This window comes from Euprymna scolopes, chromosome 7 (genome assembly GCF_053919585.1).
Source record: "Euprymna scolopes isolate OS-2025 chromosome 7, ASM5391958v1, whole genome shotgun sequence".
In the NCBI taxonomy this organism is placed as follows: Eukaryota; Metazoa; Mollusca; class Cephalopoda; order Sepiida; family Sepiolidae; genus Euprymna; species Euprymna scolopes.
The window spans coordinates 50016037-50033732 of NC_136488.1; the positions used below are offsets into that span (position 1 = coordinate 50016037).

General features: G+C 30.9%; 1 protein-coding gene across 4 annotated transcripts in view; it reads right to left on the bottom strand.

The window, feature by feature from the left end:
- Positions 1-4404: 4404 nt before the first annotated feature.
- The window catches only part of LOC145279732 (uncharacterized), a 64175-nt gene continuing 50883 nt past the window's right edge, over positions 4405-17696 (bottom strand). Inside the window, exons 8-10 of one of the 4 annotated variants that reach the window (XR_013868440.1) lie at positions 16174-16569; positions 12201-12320; positions 4405-4968 (exon numbers count right to left, since the gene is read on the bottom strand). Coding sequence is in view for 2 of the 4 variants with exons in the window: in XM_080131027.1 (XP_079987153.1) it covers positions 4962-4968; positions 12201-12320; positions 16181-16569 (516 nt within the window). In the remaining 2 variants the exon portion in view is untranslated. Of the gene's footprint in view, positions 4969-12200; positions 12321-16164; positions 16570-17696 lie in introns of all 4 variants that reach the window. The other 3 variants (XR_013868439.1, XM_080131027.1, XM_080131028.1) reach the window with 3 other exon arrangements.

Sequence of the window (17696 nt, forward strand, 5' to 3'; positions counted from 1 at the left end):
GCAAATATTTTTGTAAATTTTTATTTTCAAGTAAAAGGTAAATCCAGCAGATTTAACCTGCACCTCCAACCTCCTCAAACCCTAAACACCACCACCACATCTATTAAGCCCAACACTTTGATTTCTATTGGCAGATGAAGGCAAGAGAACAAGTCCATATCTCCAGGGCCTCTTTTATATCTAGTATTTATCACAAGAAAAGGAAAGAATAAACCTGCGTCCACCCATTAAATGTCATTTGATATATATCCTTCGCCAAGTCTCCATAACGTACCCTTCGAAACAAGGGTAATATGATGGCTGTCAACTATCTATTTTGGAAGGGGAGGGGGATATCTTTTTAAATTCGATGTCATGACGTTTTTGTCAGGCAAATATTTAAAAATTTTGTTATTGAATGATAGAAGCACACATAAAAATGTCATTAAATTGTTTCTGCCACCATTTAAAATTTCCTAAAAAAAATAAAAATAATCTATTGCAATTTCAGTCAAAAGGTGATCAAAAGGTATAAAAAATCCTTTTCAAGGAATCTACCTGTAGGCAAGGGAGGATGTCAACAGTTAAAAACTGGTACCTACTATTCAACCATTAAAGAATGAAACAACAGTTGAACCTGAGCTTCAGTCATCAAAACGTTTCTGCCGTCACTGGTTGACAACATAATTCCGAAACACCAATAACCGAATGGTTTTCTATCAGGAAAAAAATTGTGTTCTCTCTTATCTGTCCTGATTTATCCCAGAAAAAAACTTGAAATGAGAACATGTATAGAAAAGACGTTTTATCTTTCATCATGGTTGACTGATTATAACTAATGGTAGGAAGGGAGGAAAAGTGAAGATCAATCATTTCTTATTCATTGATGCAGTAGTGCCACAGTTGGGGAGTTTTCTTTAGAGAGATAAAATACATGAAACTTTGCTTTGGCTTACAGACTTCAATTCTAGCCAAAAATTACCTTTTATCCAACAATTAAGAAATTGAAAAATCATTTTCAAATATTGAAATCAACGACATATACAGTTTACAGTCACCATGTTGCATTGTTATTAAAACAAAATCACTTTAATTTCTGTGCAATATTCTAAAATGATTTTGAAGTCCTCAAACTGTCAATTTGAAAGTTATTTCTGGCTAGAACTCAAGTTTATAGATCAAAGTGAAGAATTAGGATTTATTAACAGTATTATTTTATTTATTTTGAGGGGAAAGGGTCTCCTAAGCAAAAGAAAAATAAGTCAATCTTTAGACTGTAAAAAGATAGGTGAGGATGATAAATGGCAAGAAGACATCCATGAGATTTTATTACTGTATGGGTGGGAAATGAGGCTCAGGAGTCATCTATGAGTTTTGTTAAATGTTTATAGAGATAAAGAGAAGTGGTTGTTGGATAAGAGAAAAAAAGAGACCAACAAACGAGATTGTATTAGAGTTCACTTTGTTAAAGACATTCAGATAAAAGATTATTAAATTGCATCGAAAAATAAATGAAATATTATTAAAAAAAAATAAATAAAAAAATGTGCAAGAAATTAAGTTGCTATAAAATAACTATTTAGACTAATTTCACTTAATAAGAAATGAAAAAAATAGGTGGATGGGTAAATTTCTCCATTAGTATAAGTGGGACCTGATGAAGTTTGTTGGAAGCACAAGTAAAATAATTAAATACATATATGATAAGTTGGTTTCGTCTTTCTCTAGCAATTAACTGGTTAGGACAAAAACCTCTTCTCTTGCTTTATTACTATGGTTGTAAAAAATTCAGCATGAAGATCATCCGTTTTGTTGGAGAAATGTGGGGATGGGTGGCGAGGAAAACACTAAACAACCAAATACATGAAAGAGTTAAGGGTAAAATAATTAAAAATAAATTTTTTTTTCCTTTCATAGGCATGAGATTTCATTCTTATCAAACTCTTAATTTTCTTATATAATAGCTATATATAGAGAGAAGGTGGGGGAGGGTGGGCACAAAAATTATGAAGATGAAATCCCAGCAGAAAATATTTCAGTTTTAAATAAAGGTCTCAGTTTTAAATAAAGATCTCACTGAGAAAAAAGTCAGACATTAAAAACAAGAGATAATGTAAAAATTTTTTTTAAAAAATAAAATAAATCTTTTTCTTTAGTTCAAAAAATTGAAAAATTAGAAGTGAAAAATCCATAAATAAAAATCTAGAGAAACCTTATAATATAAAAAAAAAAAAAAAAAAAAAAAAAAAAAAAAAAAAAAACGAAACATGGGAGGAGAAAAAAGAACTTTTTCTAATCTTTAAAAGAAAAGGCCAAAACGAAACAAATACATGCAAGCGACATTTCTTTGTCAATGTCTACAAAGGAAATTATTCCCTTTTTATCTGAGAAGAGGAAAAATTTGGTGTTCAAAAATTTTTTAAATGACAAAATAGAAATTAATTATCACAGGAGTTAATGTCAATTTGAAAGGAAGAAGCAAAACTCCCTTCATATTTACTCATCTATTTCCAATAAAAAATTTCATTTTGGAAGGGGTATTTTTTTTTAAATTAAAATGTTCCTTTTTTGTTGTAATGTTTAATTGCTAACAAAAAAAAAAAAAAAAAGGGGGGGGGAGGCTAGAGGTTGAATACACATATTGAACAATTAATCAGTCAATAAATGATGTCAACAAGCAGATTTATAAAGAATATGCCCAAATTAATCTTAAAAAATGTATATGAAAAAACAAAAAAAACAAAAAAAACAACAAAAACATCAAATAACAGTCATTTACAAAATCTTCCAATTTTCTTACATTAACTTTAGAGAACTCTTTAAACAATAGCTTTTTTATTGTATAAAACCATTATATTCATTTTTTGACAAATATTGTGTTAATTTAAAAAAGAAAATTATTACTGTTAAACCATGATAGACCATTGTTAAATATGGCAGAGTCTTTACATGGTTATTAATGCATTATAAAATTTAAAAAAAAAAAAAAAAAAATGTAAAATGCATAAATTTTTATTTAATTCAATATGAAAATAATGATTCTATACAATTAAGTATTTTGAAATGGTGCCTATCAACATTTTTTAGAATTCCTCTACAACAAACCTTTAATCTTTGGCTGTTTTTCATAACTCAATGAAAATATAACTTAGAATATACAATGAGATGAGGTTTTACCAGGAAATAAATGGCTTGTTAGATTTTTTAAAAATCTAAAACAAAACAAAAAAATAAATAAAAATGAAATTAAAAAAATAAAATAAATAAAAGTGAATAAAAAGAGGAATTTTTTTTCTTCAAACTAGTGTCGTGACCACTTATTTATATTCCCTGTGTTGTTGCTTATTTTTTATGTTAAGTTGTAGATTCATGAATAATCATGCTTAATGGAAATATGCATAAATTAACGTCAAAACAACCAGTTTATTAGATTTAAGTATATATGTAAAACATCAACCTATATAAGGTTAAAATAATCAACATTGTATATGAAAAACTATAAATGGATTAACAAGAAACATTATCCAAAGCATTAAAAAAAAAAAAAAAAAAAAAAAAAAAAAAAAAAAAAAAAAAAAAAAAGAAGATAACTCCTCCTTCTCAAAATAATACTATTCCTATTAGTAAAAAGATATTTTTAAGACATAATTCTTAATGGAAGCAGATAGTATTATTAGTTTTAACAAAACATGACTCCATATGCTGAGGAGATGAAAAAAATAATTTACAGAAATATTAAAAGACAACCTAATTTTTACACAAAACCATTTTGCAACTTGTAAATTAATTAAATTGCATGTCTAGTCTTTAAAACAATTCCATATTTTTTGGATTAATAAATGCAACATTTGATTTAATGGAATCATCTGAAAATGAATACATTATATTTAACAGGAAGTTTCCTTTTTTTTTTTTTTTTACATATTTATATTAATAGTATTTATAACCTGAACCCTGAAGAATAAAGAAATATAATAACCATCTCAGCCTTTCGACTGGCCAATATAGTACACTCAGCTATAGAGTAATGTACTTTGAAATGCAGGTTCAAATCTTGAATTTTCTCAAATATATATAAGTGTTTATATATATGTATATGTATTTTATATAGAAAGACTGCATGTCATCATTTAAATAACCGTTTAACCTTCATTAATATTCACCTCCCTCCTCTTGTAAAAGGATCTCTGGAGAAGGCAAATTTAAAGCAATAAATATTTAGATGTGTGATGCATTTCTAAATAAGTTTGTAATACAGTCAAATAATCATTAGATGATAAAGAGTAGGGGTGGGAGAGAGGGGAAGAGAGAAAGAAACTAGCATTTTTATGTGGCCTGCCAAAATGACATGACAGAATATCTACCTTTTAGAATTTTTATAGGGAGCACGAGAAGTTTACATAAAAAACTAAGGGGTGGTATAGCTTAAAATTAAGTCAACTTTTTTTTTTTTTTTTTTTTTTAAATAGGTCAAAATACTACTTAAAATAGAGAGAAATCAAGTGAGGGAGATAGCAGAAGAGCAGTAAACGTAAAAATAAAAAGATTATACTGACCAAATTAAAACTAAATTCTTTCCTACCTTTGACTATAAAAATGACCCATGAAAGAACAATTGTAAATATTGACCAGTGCCTTTTGATCAACAAAACTCAATTTTAAATCTATTATCATCGACAGTAATAGTAGTAGTTATAGTAACTAAAATAATTCTAATAATCCTTAATATTTATAACTTCAAGTTGATCAATGGATCCCTCTAGTTTTTAGTCCAAATTCAACTCTGAACTTTGTGTTTGATAAAATGAATAGATAAGAAAAACCTCTGTTTAGAAATGAACAAAAAAATAAATAACCAGTGCAGAAAAAAAAAAAAATTCCTGTGATTTTGATGTTGCAGCGAAAGGGTTGGGTGGGGAAAATTTGTTATTTTTGTGGCTGTCTGTCTTCTCATCTTCAATCTGCCATCACCAAATCCGCTTTCAGCTTCTGAAATAAAAACAAGGAAGAAAAGAGGACAATCAAGTGAAAATGTTGAAGAGAAAAGGAGATTTAAAAACAAAAAAAAATGCTTTGGAATATTAAAATAATTGAAAGCAGCTTAAAACAATTCAGTTCCATTTTTACTTTTAGTAAAACATAATTTGCTAAGAGTGTTTTATGATTAGCTAATCTTAAGATTAATCAAGTTCTCATTTTTTTTCAAGCAAACGAACAGATATTGATAAGATGCATTCATTCAATTGAATATGACAAAAATCTTATTTCAAACACAGGTGTGACAGATCAAGTGCTAGTTCAGACATACTGACTGAGCCTCTTTTAGAGATGTGTCAACATGTCTACAAAAGAGATTTTCTGTCTTCAAATCACATTCAGGTAAGCAAATAAGATTAACAGACATTTTAAATATTTGACGCCAAAAGTGATAAGAATTCTTCGATCAAATTTAAAGTTATATTTATTTCTAGAACCGATTAAAGGTTGACTTTATTTTTACTTTCACACAAAATGGTTAACTCTTATCCTCGACATTCCTCCAAATAATGTACAATTAAAAAATTAGCTCTATTTTCTCATGCTTTACTCTTGATGACTAGTGAGAGAAAGATTAAGTGTTTCCATGATAATTTGGTGAATTTGTAAATAAGTTAAGAAAAATGCATAGTCAAAGCTCTATCCAGATTTTACATGACATTCTTCCTAGTGCATAATCATCCACTCACTTTAAAATCTTTTCTATGTCACATGATTAAAGTTGACCAATCAGACATCTTTCATCTTCATATCTGGAAAGCAACAGCTGAACCTAAAGACCAAATCATGTCAATCATACCTCATTAAACTTAGACATTTCATCATTAAGACTTAACTCAAAAAGTATATTATTGTTAAGGGATTTGGATTATTCAGATGATTATTCTTAGTTTGGTTATCAATCCTCATAGAAAAGATTCTGAAATGTTACTAATATGGAATAGAAAAATGATCAGCCAAAATATGTTAGCATCAATTCTTTTTCCTCCCATTTCAGACAAACATTAAAGAAATCATTTTGGGTATTATATTAAAATTGTTTTTATTGACCAAGTCATCTTATAATCTTAATGCTGAGATGAGTGTGGCGTAAAGGTGTACTTCACAAGATTGCCAGCTATGGAACAGCTGGAAACATCCTCAATTATTAAATCCTTTCTCTCTAACGGGCTTATAAGAGTTGTCATTGATGCGCAGAAATCAGAAACTCATTGTATTATTATTAGTGTTCCTCAGGCCCAACCTGCTTCCTGATCTCCATCAATGATCTCCCAAATCACATTCTTAGATCAACCGTAGACATTTACGCAGCCGACATGACAATCTATGGAAACACTTCAAAGGCCAACAATGACCAAGGTTTTACTGATTCTCTCTCTTCTGATCTTGAGAACGTGGTGCAATGGGGAAAAAGGTGGTTGGTTAATTTAACGCATCGATAATCAAGCTTTTCTTCTTTCATCATAATCGTGCTGATCCCCACCACACACCAATTGAAATGAATGATTCTCATATTGGGGAAACCTCATGTCTTGACAAGCTTCTGGGATTAACTTTCACTCCTGATCTGAAATAGGACACGTACATCAAATCTGTTGCCAAATTCTCTGGAAAAATGGTTGGATCACTCTCCCGCTTCAGTAAGTATCTCACTGTCGATGCAATCCTCTATCTGTATAGAAGCCAGGTTCGCTCTAAAATAGAGTATTGTTGTCGCATCTGGGCAGGAGCTGCTCAGCACGCTCTATCTGCCTTGATAGAGTTTAAAAAACCGCCTTTGAAACCGAGTAGTTGATGCTCTTTACTCTTCCCTGCAACCTCTTTCCCACAGAAGAGACTTTGCGAGCCTGTCTCTGCTCTATCGCTATTTTCATGGCATGTGCTAGACTGCTTTCCCCTTGTCAAACTTTTGCAAACAAACATTCGACTAGCTACAACCTCTATATACGATTTCCTCCACTCTCTATGTGTGCCTAAATCTAAACGCAGATTCCATGAACAAAGCTTCTTTCCCAGAACTACTCGCCTTTGGAACACTGTTTTGCTGGCCTGCTTCCCTGTTGAATACAACATAGTAGCCTTCAAATCCAATGTAAACAAGTTCTTGTTGAGCTGTCCCTATAAATAATTAAATTCTACCCAATTTACACCAACAATTACTACACTACCACCTTACATTCATTAACCTTTATCCCCGAGTGGCCTTCGAGACTTGGTAAGTGGTGACTCAAGTAAAAAAAAAAAAACTGCTCCATCTCCTCCCTCAATGCTTATAAACAAACAAAAAATGAAGACATTAAGAAAAGTAAGATCATTTAGAAAAATGCATTATCATATATATTTAGATTTATATGCAGATACAACACAAAAGTTAAATGAGAATTTTTTTTTTTCAAGTAAAAAATTAAAATATTTCCTAAGTTTAAAACAATCCTTGCCAAAAGCCCGGTCCTTTTTTATTATATATATATATATATACACACACACACACACACACACACACACACTAAAGGCCATCAAACCAGATATTGTTATATGCAACAAGCCTGAAAGAACTGTACTCATTGTTGATGTCACACTCCCAAATGATTTTGGCCTTAACAGAACTGAATGGGAAAAGATAACAAAATATCAGGACCTAAAAAATGATCTAAAAACGACATGGTCTCTGAAAGAAATAAACATTATACTGGTTGTGATAGGAGCAACTGGATTAATAAAAAAGAATCTTCATAAATACTTAGAAGCAATCCCTGGAAGATCAAGCTGTAACGAAATACAGATAGCAGCCATAAAGGGAAAGTATCTATTCTTAAAAGATCCCTTGGATATAAATTTAAATCATAACAGAATCAAGTGTTAGCTCCAGGAGGGAGCCCCTTGATCTCTTAAAACTTACTGAAGTAAAATAAAAAAAAAAAATGAGTCATCATTTATCAAGGCTAAATGCCACTCGAGAATAAGAGTTAAGATTGTCAGTTGGCGATGAGCAACAATGGTTAAAATAGTAAGAATTTGGTTATTTAAGTGAACGACTTGACAAAAATTTGCTTACATTGGACTTAGGAAAAAAAAAAAAAAAAAAAAAAAACGATCATGTTTTATTCAACCAAGAAGCAGCTTGGCAATATTCCATAAATGGGAACTTCTGTTTAGAGGAAGAAAAGATAAGTCTTTATAATAGTTGAAGTTAGACAAGTTTCTGTCATGAATGTTTTACAGGGGAAAACCAAAGATTGGAGCTCAGTCGAGCACCTACCATGAAAATAACAACAGCAAAATCTTTACGAGAAGATTGTTGTAAGGAAGAAAAATGATCATGCCTCATTAGATTTCAAAGTTGATTCTGTACTACATCAAAGCAGGAGAGCGTGCCAAGAGCAGCACCTTCCCAGATGTATGTGGCTCTTGTATAAGTAGAGGATTGTTTCAAGAGTGAGGTACTTTCTGGAGTAGTAGAAAGATCCAATTATTTTTCTTTTGACCATGGCAAAGGTTTTGGTGTCTTTCAAGTTTGGAGTGAAAGTCACAATCATTTTTAGTTGTACAATAAGTGCTAACCTAGAGCAGAGTTATGTTGTTGGTCAAAATTTAGCAAACAATATATTTCAGTTTAACTCTTATGATGTATCCGTATATAAAAAATGCAATACAAAGATTTTCATAAAATGTGGTAAAGAAATATTCTAAAATTTATTTTTCAAACACATTTTAGAAAATATACTGAAACAATGGCATTAAGGATATCAAAAATCTATCTAAAACTTTTAATGTTCTGAACATGTTTTAACTATGAAAGAAGTATTATAAATTTTTGCTTTAATTTGCTGTTCCAAAAAGGTAATTATTTTTTAAACTTTAAAAAAGCATTAATATCTGCATTCAAATTTTTTTGCAAGTTCAGAAAATTGAACCTTGGTAGGCAGATAAGAATATAAGATATTTAGTGCATTTTAAACTGCTTAAAATATGGAGTAAAAGACAAAGAAAAAAAGTGGGGGAAAAAAAAAGAAAACAAAAAAGTCATGATACCAAGCAAAATCTACGATTATAAACTTTCACACACACATGCACACACATGGCTAGAAGGATGCAATAATCTATTTCATTAAAGAAAAAAAAAATGTGATTGGGAAGAAAACATTTCCTGTGAGAAATTGTTCTACTTTAAATTTGCTAAATATAAAAATAAAAAAGTGCCAGGTTATAAAATTCTCAACACTTGTTTAAAAAATGATCTGCCAAGGACATTTGAACTTGTTTTTTTAATGGGAAAGAAAATCGAGTTTTATTGAAATTTTTTTCTCCAGCATTTGTTAGCAATTGATTCAATCATATGCCATTAAATTGAGAGAACTTCTTTAAAAGTTAATATTTAAAAAATGTGTTTAAACGTAAAAAGAAAAACATAAAAAAGGGCAGTAAAAAAAGAATTTATCATTGGCAGAAGACAAAAACCAATTTAAAAAGAGGGAGAAACCATTGTGAAGAGAATTTCAGAGTTGGTGGGAGAGTATACAAAGGAATCAATATAGGAAATGATGCACACAAATAAAACACTTAATCCAAATCTAAAAAGACTAATTTCAAATATATGAATAAAAAAGCTTATGAAGAGGCTTGCCTTTTTTCTGTTGTTCTTGGCCTTCAAGCCGGGATCAAAGTGTAGTATCTGTTCCGGCAGATACTGCAAGCAAAGACCATATGTGGGGGCGACCCCACATATAAGACCTTGGTCAATGTGGGGGCAACCCTTCATACCAATTGTCACTATCCAGCTCCCCTACTCCCCGGGGAGCTGGTCCCCATTTCCCCTTCACTCCTCACATTAAAAATCGGCCTTGTGCCTAATATGCTCAGTGGGGGAGCAAATAAATACCATCTGTTCTGCAGATGTTGCACTTAAGATAATCTGTACCAGTCAATGGAGGGGAAACCCTCTATACTGGGACAATTATTATTTTTGGTAACCAGAGTGCCCCCTTTTTGCCTACTTTTAGGGGGGCTGGTTTTTACCCCACATTAAAAACGGCCTTGTGCCTAATTTGCTTTGGTGAGGAAGCAAATGAATACATTAAATGAGGTTTCTTTGAAGAGGTTGAATCTGTGGTGCCAAACTATGCCAACATTAAAAGAAATTAGTGTACGTTCACCGTGTCTCAGCATAAAAAAAAGATTAGTTTGTTCCATGAAACCAAAATCAAAGTGACACAGAGATTTAATGTTGAATATATATATTCTTTCAATGTTTGTATATATTTTTTTCTATCACCAGTGTTTGATTTGTGTGACACCTTGTCTATACTGACTCTTAGAATACCCTCCCTGCCATTAGAATGTTAAAGTAACAAGTGCATTACATGGATCAGTAAAAGATAACCGAAATAATATTTTTGGTTTACACCTACCCCATTGCCTGATACTTAATTAGTTAGAATCACAGAAAAAATTTAAAAAAAAAAAATCATTTTTCACTTGACACAAAACTGCAAGTTTAATTTAAACAATAAGAACCCGAAGGAAATTTCAGCTCCAAAGTATCAAACAAAAAATGACAGCTTAGGAAACAGTAGGGTGTAAGTTGTAAGTCATCTCTTGTCAACATTCGATTCAAGTTGCTGATTGAAAAAATGACACTTTTTTGCCCTTTGTCATAAAAAAAAGAAAAATTCATTAAAAATTTTTTTTTATACTTAAAGACCACAATAGAACAAAGTTTGGTTTGTTTAAGACATATCAACCATCTAAGGGTAATTTAATGCCAAATAAAGTTCTTAAATGAATCTCTATAGATATGCTAATTATATTATGCCCTCAGAAAACATTCTTTTGCATTGGTAATCGTCTTTGAACTCAATGTGGTCGACTTTCAGTCACTGCCTTCTAGTATCTATTTGGGGAGAAAAATAAAAGGAGAAATAAGATTTTGATTTTTAGAAGGGTCACATTAAATGATATGGTTATGGATGAACTTATAGATACTTGAGCATGACGTGATCAACTGATTGAATTGGATCTGACTTTCCATCTTGCCAAAGGGCTTAAGTAGATTGTTGCAAGCTATCAGGTCACAGACTGTTCAGCCACCAGAATCTCACCCTAACACATCACAGGCTGCCACCAATGACCTACAGGTAGTTCCATTTTCAGGGTGGGTTTTACCACTCTTCATGGTGTTACTCAACAAATTTGTGGTCCTACTGACAGGGTGGTAGAGAATAAAGGCTAATGAGATTGTCAGTTGGTGATGAATAATAGCATGAAAAGGTTAAAAACGAGGAGTTAAATGGTCAGAATTTGATTAAGAGAACGGCTCAACCAGAATTTGTTTACATTGGACTTAAATATGACCATTCTCTTGGCAGCTGGGAAGCAGCACCATGTTATTGTATTCCACAGATGGAAAGAAACTTTGTTCATGGAAGTTCTGTTTAGTTTTAGGTACACAGAAGGAAGCTGAGCTGATTTACAGCAGGGTAGGCAAAAATTGGATCTCAGTCGAGCACCTATCATGAAAATAAGGATAGAGTAGAGAAAGAATAGCAATGTTTCTTCTGGGAGAAAAGTATTAACAGGTAGAGGAAATCATTCCCCATTAGATTTTTAAGTCGATTCAGAATGTTGCATGTTTTTGTAGTAAGCCATTGGGGTACAGTCCAATAATATGATTAGCATCAGTTGGGTCACCTGTGTGAAGGAGTCTGATGTTGCAAGATCAGAAATCTTTAATGACCTCAAGCTAACACTGTTACTGACAATATGGCTCGGACGGTTTTTTTTTACAACAAACTTTGAAAATCTATTCAAACACATTTATAAAAACAACCATATTCAAAAGATTTTCTCATCAATTAATTTTGTAGGAAAATTGTTACAAGTGAAATTTATATTAAAAATAAATAAAAAATTTATTTTTAAAAATTTAAAAAAAAAAAGTACAAGTATTTTCTTTTGATAATTTGTCACCTTAATCAAAATGAGGTATATTTTACAGTAAAATATAACCAAAAAGTGTTTTAAGAACAAAATTATAATTCCACCCGATCCATTATAATCATTTTTAAATGAACCATTTAAAAAAGACTGATCCATGTAATCCTAAATTTCATCCTTTTCTTGAAACATTTCTTCATTTACTCATTCTTGTATGCATATATTTTTTTTAGTCAATCCACAAATCAAACCTCGACCGGTTGGATCCAGATTTTCGGCTTTTGGATCTTGAACGTGAACTTGATCGTGAAGACGACCTAGAGCGGGAACGTCGTCGCTTTCTAGAGTTGTGCCTCTCTGATGAGCTGGACCTGTTATAGATCAGGTAGACATTACATCACTGACAATCCTCATGGCAACAAAATACAGATAAACAAAGAAAATATCATTCTTAAGAACATAGCAAAAGAAAAAAACAAAGGCATAAGAGTTATAAAGGAGAAACAATAACACTGCTGATTACATAGCTATTTATCCATCAATAATAAACTGCCTTTAGAGAGAGAAAGGAAGAAGTAGTTAAAAGAGCATTAATCAATTGAAAGAATTTTGGTGTTTGTAAAGATTGGGGATCTTTTAAACACATTTCAGGTGAAAACATTACATACTTACATGTAATATAAAAATTAGCATAAATTCCAAAAATTACGAAAAATGATCCAGTAGAAGATGTGCGAGATTTAATTTTAACAAAAATCATCCACAATTATATTCTGCTTAAAAATGGCAAACTTGATGTCAAAGAAGACAAGTCAGTTTATTATGTTGAATTGGTGGCACAACTGTTCCACATGAAAACATACAATGATAATTCGATAAATTCTATTTTTTCTTGTAATTATTTTTCTACTGAATCATTTTTTGTAATTTATAATTTTGACATGACATAAGTATGTAATGTTTTCACCTGAAATGTGTTGGCTTAAAAGATCACCATTCTACACAAGTACTAGATTTTTTTTATGGCTGGTTCTTTATTTTAAAAAAGCAAAATGTTTCACTCCTGAACCATCTCTTTTTCCAAAATTTTAACTTAGTTGAATAAGTAAACATACTCAGTTTTTATATATGACAATACAAAGCAATAAATTCTTTAAAAACTTTTCAGAACAGATTTTTTTTTTTTAAATTTCAGTTGTCATCCAAGTCACATGCATCAAATATTAATTGGAATTTGTGATGTATTCATGTTTAAATGTTCTGTTCGGGACATTTCATTAGGTCGAATAACTTGATTTTAAAAAGTTACAACCTATTTCTAAATTGCAAGTTAAAAATATAAAATTCTTTAACCAAACTGATTTTTTCTTTCTTTATGGTGATATTTAAAAGATAAATTTGTATAAAAATTACCAAAACTCAATCTATCAATATGAATAAATACAAAATTTTGCGTTTGCAAAGTTATGAATGAAACAGTCATTATCTTAAATATTTGTTTTAACTTTCTGAAACGATTGAAAGCTGGCAAATCCACCTAGTACAAACACACGATAACATTTGCAATCAAAGAATGCCTGAAAAATAAGCTAATTGTTTTATTCAGGGATTAAATGTAACTTCTATGCAAAATGCTTTAAAGCTGTGGGACATATATATATAATTGAAAGATGTAAATACAGAAGCAGCACTAGCAAATATTTGAGAGTGAAAAAGAAAAAATACATTTGAAGTATTCAAAATGGTATTTAAACAGTACAGAACATTTTTTAAAAATGTAAAAATTTAAAAAAAAAAAAATTCCCAACCCTAAGGTTTACAAACCATTTCCTTGAACCACAACAGCATAATATAAATACAGTAGAGATAGAAATTCAAGACAAAAATATATCCCTTTTTCACTGCCCCTTCCTCCACAAACTAAAAATATCTGTTGGTATTGACTTGTTAAAAAAAGGTAACAACCTATCTTTTTCTCAAGTTAAAAACTACAATTCCAGAGAATAAAAAAATTTTTTAAAGAGGGAATTCCTATAAACTCATTAAGGACAATTTGATGCTCATTCAAAACAAAAAAACAGTTGTTCGGTTTGTAAATTCATAATAATTTCAAATTCATGGAGAATAAAAAAGATGAAATATATTTCAATTTCCAATAGTAGTCACAGCACACACAAACTTTTGACTTTTTGTTACTTTGTTTGTTGTTACGAGTATACTTTTGATAGTTTTTGTTGTTTCATTTTATTTTTTTATACTAGTTGGTGAATTGTTACTTCAGTTGACTTTGTGAAAGTCACTTTGATCTTCAAGTCTTCTGTTTAATCTTTTAGTTTTCAATTTGAAGCCTTTGATATCTTCTATATTCTAAACACTTTCATCATTTTCTAAATAAGTGATTATACATTATGAAATTAACAGATTTTCTTATAAAGTTTCCATTAAAAAAAAAAAAAAAAAAAAAAAAGTTGATGATCTTAAACTGCTATGAAACAAAATATTAAAGAACTCGGAAGGTGACTGTTTTAATTATTAAACTATTAATAAAGTCGGAAAACATTAATTGATTAGAATTTCAACATTTGTTAATACAAAAAGAAAAGAAACAAGTTTAATGAATATGATTCTCATTTTGGATGTTATTCACACATTTCAGCCCATGTAACCTCCAAACTTCTTCAGATTTCAAACTCTGGAAGCTATGACTCAACCTGAACCTATGAAATTTTTAATTTAATAAGTAATTTTTTATTTTATTGTTAGTATAGCATGCACTGAGGACTGAATATCCAACCTCCAGAAGATTCTTACTTAGAACTCAACATCTTTATTCATTGTACCAAGATTTCAGAGAAAAGTTTTGAAGAAAATCTAAGCTTACATTGACTGAAATGTAAGAATATCCAAGATAAAAAAAGCAGTCCAAATAATCAATCTTCATATCAAAAATTCCAAAACAAGTTTAAGTTGGATTTAAATTGAGAAATATTGTTAATTATGGACGATAAAAATGTGATAAAATACCAGACAAGCAATATTTGGGGCAAATGTCTCAATATTCAGAAGCAAAACTTTTTTAGAAAGAGAAATTTAAAACTTGTTCAGAGACCAATTAAAAATAATTTAAATGTTTATAAATTTAAATACTTCATACTGATAAGAGAGAAGTAGCGGTTGAGATTTTCAAACCATATCATAGCCAATTCTGTATAATCTACCAAAGTAGAAGATTTTGAGTGACTACTATTAGGCTAGACTTGCTAAAACGCAATGCATAAGAGAGCAGTAAAATTGATTGTGCAAGATGCACATGAGTAAACAACTAGAATAAAATTAGTTTCCTTCTTTGATTTTTTTTTTATGTCTAACTTAAAGTTTGCAGATTTACTGATTGGAATTGTACCAATTACGAAAATCACATTGTTAATTTCATGGATTTTTTTAATGCAGTTGTTGTCTTCCAGTATTTCCCCTAGATTAAAAAACAATAAAGGAAAATCCATATGGCATATGTATCCATGATGAAAATATCATTTTCCAAAATTCATGTAAATTGATCATAGTAGTTTTATTTTAAAGAAAATTAAATTTTAGGATTAACAGAAGAGTGGCTGGCTTGTCTGCCATTTTAAAAACGAGATTATATATTCACATACACACAGAGGGTGAGTCACGGGAAATGGATGTTTTTAAGGAAAACAAAACTCTGCAAATAGTTCTTAAGCAGGGTTAAAGACCCCTCACTATAGCCCTTCCTTAAGGAAAACAAGGAGCATTCTAAAAACATGTTTCCCGTAACTCATTCTGTATATAAAACAAGAGAGATAATTCAAACTCGCAAAATTTCTATTGTAATGCCTACAAATTTCTATTAACCACTTAAAAATGATTTTCTTTATAAAAATAAAAATAGATCAATTTACATAATTTTTAGAATACAATATTATATTTGCAACATGGGTATGTACATCAAATTTTTCTTCATTTCGTTTTTTTAATAAAAAATTCTGTATTGAGTGACTAATTGCAGAATATATAAGTTATCTAGAATAAAGTAAGTTAAACAGAATTCAAAAAAGATAACATCTGCTAAAATAAATAAAAAATAAAAAAGACATGATGCTTCAATTAATTTTTTTCTAAGAAAGCTACTTAATAGGGACACAAAGAATAACGACCACAGAGTTAGTTGCAGTGGAATTGTGGACAATTTACCCGTTTTACCAGTTACCTGGACCTGGAGCCGGAGTGTGTTCTTCTTGAGTCCTTCCTTCTAGGTGACGATCTGTGTTTGGCAGAAGTTGAGCTGGATACTGACGATGATCGTGAACGCGATCTGGACCGACTGGAGTGGGAATGTGATGACCCACTTGAAGAAAGACTTTGAGAGCGACTTCGAGATCCACTTGGCGACCGACTGCGAGAACCTGAAGAACTGGAACTACTACGAGATCGAGAGGTTGATCGCGAACGGGACCGTGATGAACTTGTCCGTGAACCTGATTTGCGACTTTTAGATCTGTTATTTTGCTCCTCCTCCTCTTCATCCGAATCTACTAAGTTATATTTTGATAAATCTCCATCTTCATCATCGTCATCATCATCCTCTTCTTCCTCCTGCTGAAAATAAAAAGAAAAGTTTAAGACTAAGAATCTGTTTCTAAAATAAAATCTTTTAATCTCGTTGGAGTAAATGTTCCATAAACATACTTGAAAAAAAAAAAACCCGACAAAATTGTAATATGCAGTATTTCAGTTTCTATTTGATTAATTTAAAATAGAAAAAAAAAATCTAAATCTAACGAGATGAAAATGTATACATTAAGGTTTAAATACTACCACTGCATATTAATTCTTGCTTGTTCCCCAAGTTAGAGAGTTGGACATTTGGGTCGTCGACCAAGCATTTTCTTCAGTTATTAATTCTGTACTTTTTAAGGTTGATAAAATATTTTAAAATAATCCGAGGAAATGGCATGATCAATACTAATTTTTTTTTGATTTGGCAATGAAACCCACTAAGGCCACCTCAACAGGAAAAACTGTTCTAGAGGATTTCAAGTGGCAGATGAAATTCTTCAAAGGCCATTGTATTGAAGTGTACTGTGTCGGTTGCCATCTTGAAATATGTCACAATCAGACAGTTTCGATTTGAGAATAATTCTGGAAGACAAGTGACAGTCAATAATGTTTTATTATGGTGTTTAAATTCTGGAAAACACTTGATACCCACAGTGGTAAATAGTGAAAGGACAATGGTTTTAAAAAGATGGAGTAAATCCACACAGCTGGCATCACTATGGAGGAACTGGATTGTCACCTTATTGATTGATCAGCAGATGTCACATTGCAAAAGGGGTCACCACATTTACTAGATTTAAATCCACCAGATTACTATCTTTGTTATTTTATTGAAAAACCATATGTACCAGAGCAATTGATAAACCATTGCAGAACTTAAAATAACCATCACTTGGCAGATTTATGTCATTTGTGAAGCCGGGAAATTTTTTCCCTCAACAACCTATATTCACAAGAATCTAGGCCACTGTTGAGGTGGCTTGTTCTGTCGACAGAGGCATAGTCCTGTGTAGTTCTAGAACCTCCCTCTTAGTGTTTGCTTTTCCACCCTTTTTTTTTTTTTTTTTTTACATAGGCGTCACCACATTAAGGCCCAGAGGCCACTCAAGGATAAGGGTTAAAGAGTGTACAGTAGAAATTGGTCAATATAGTAATCATTAGTAATG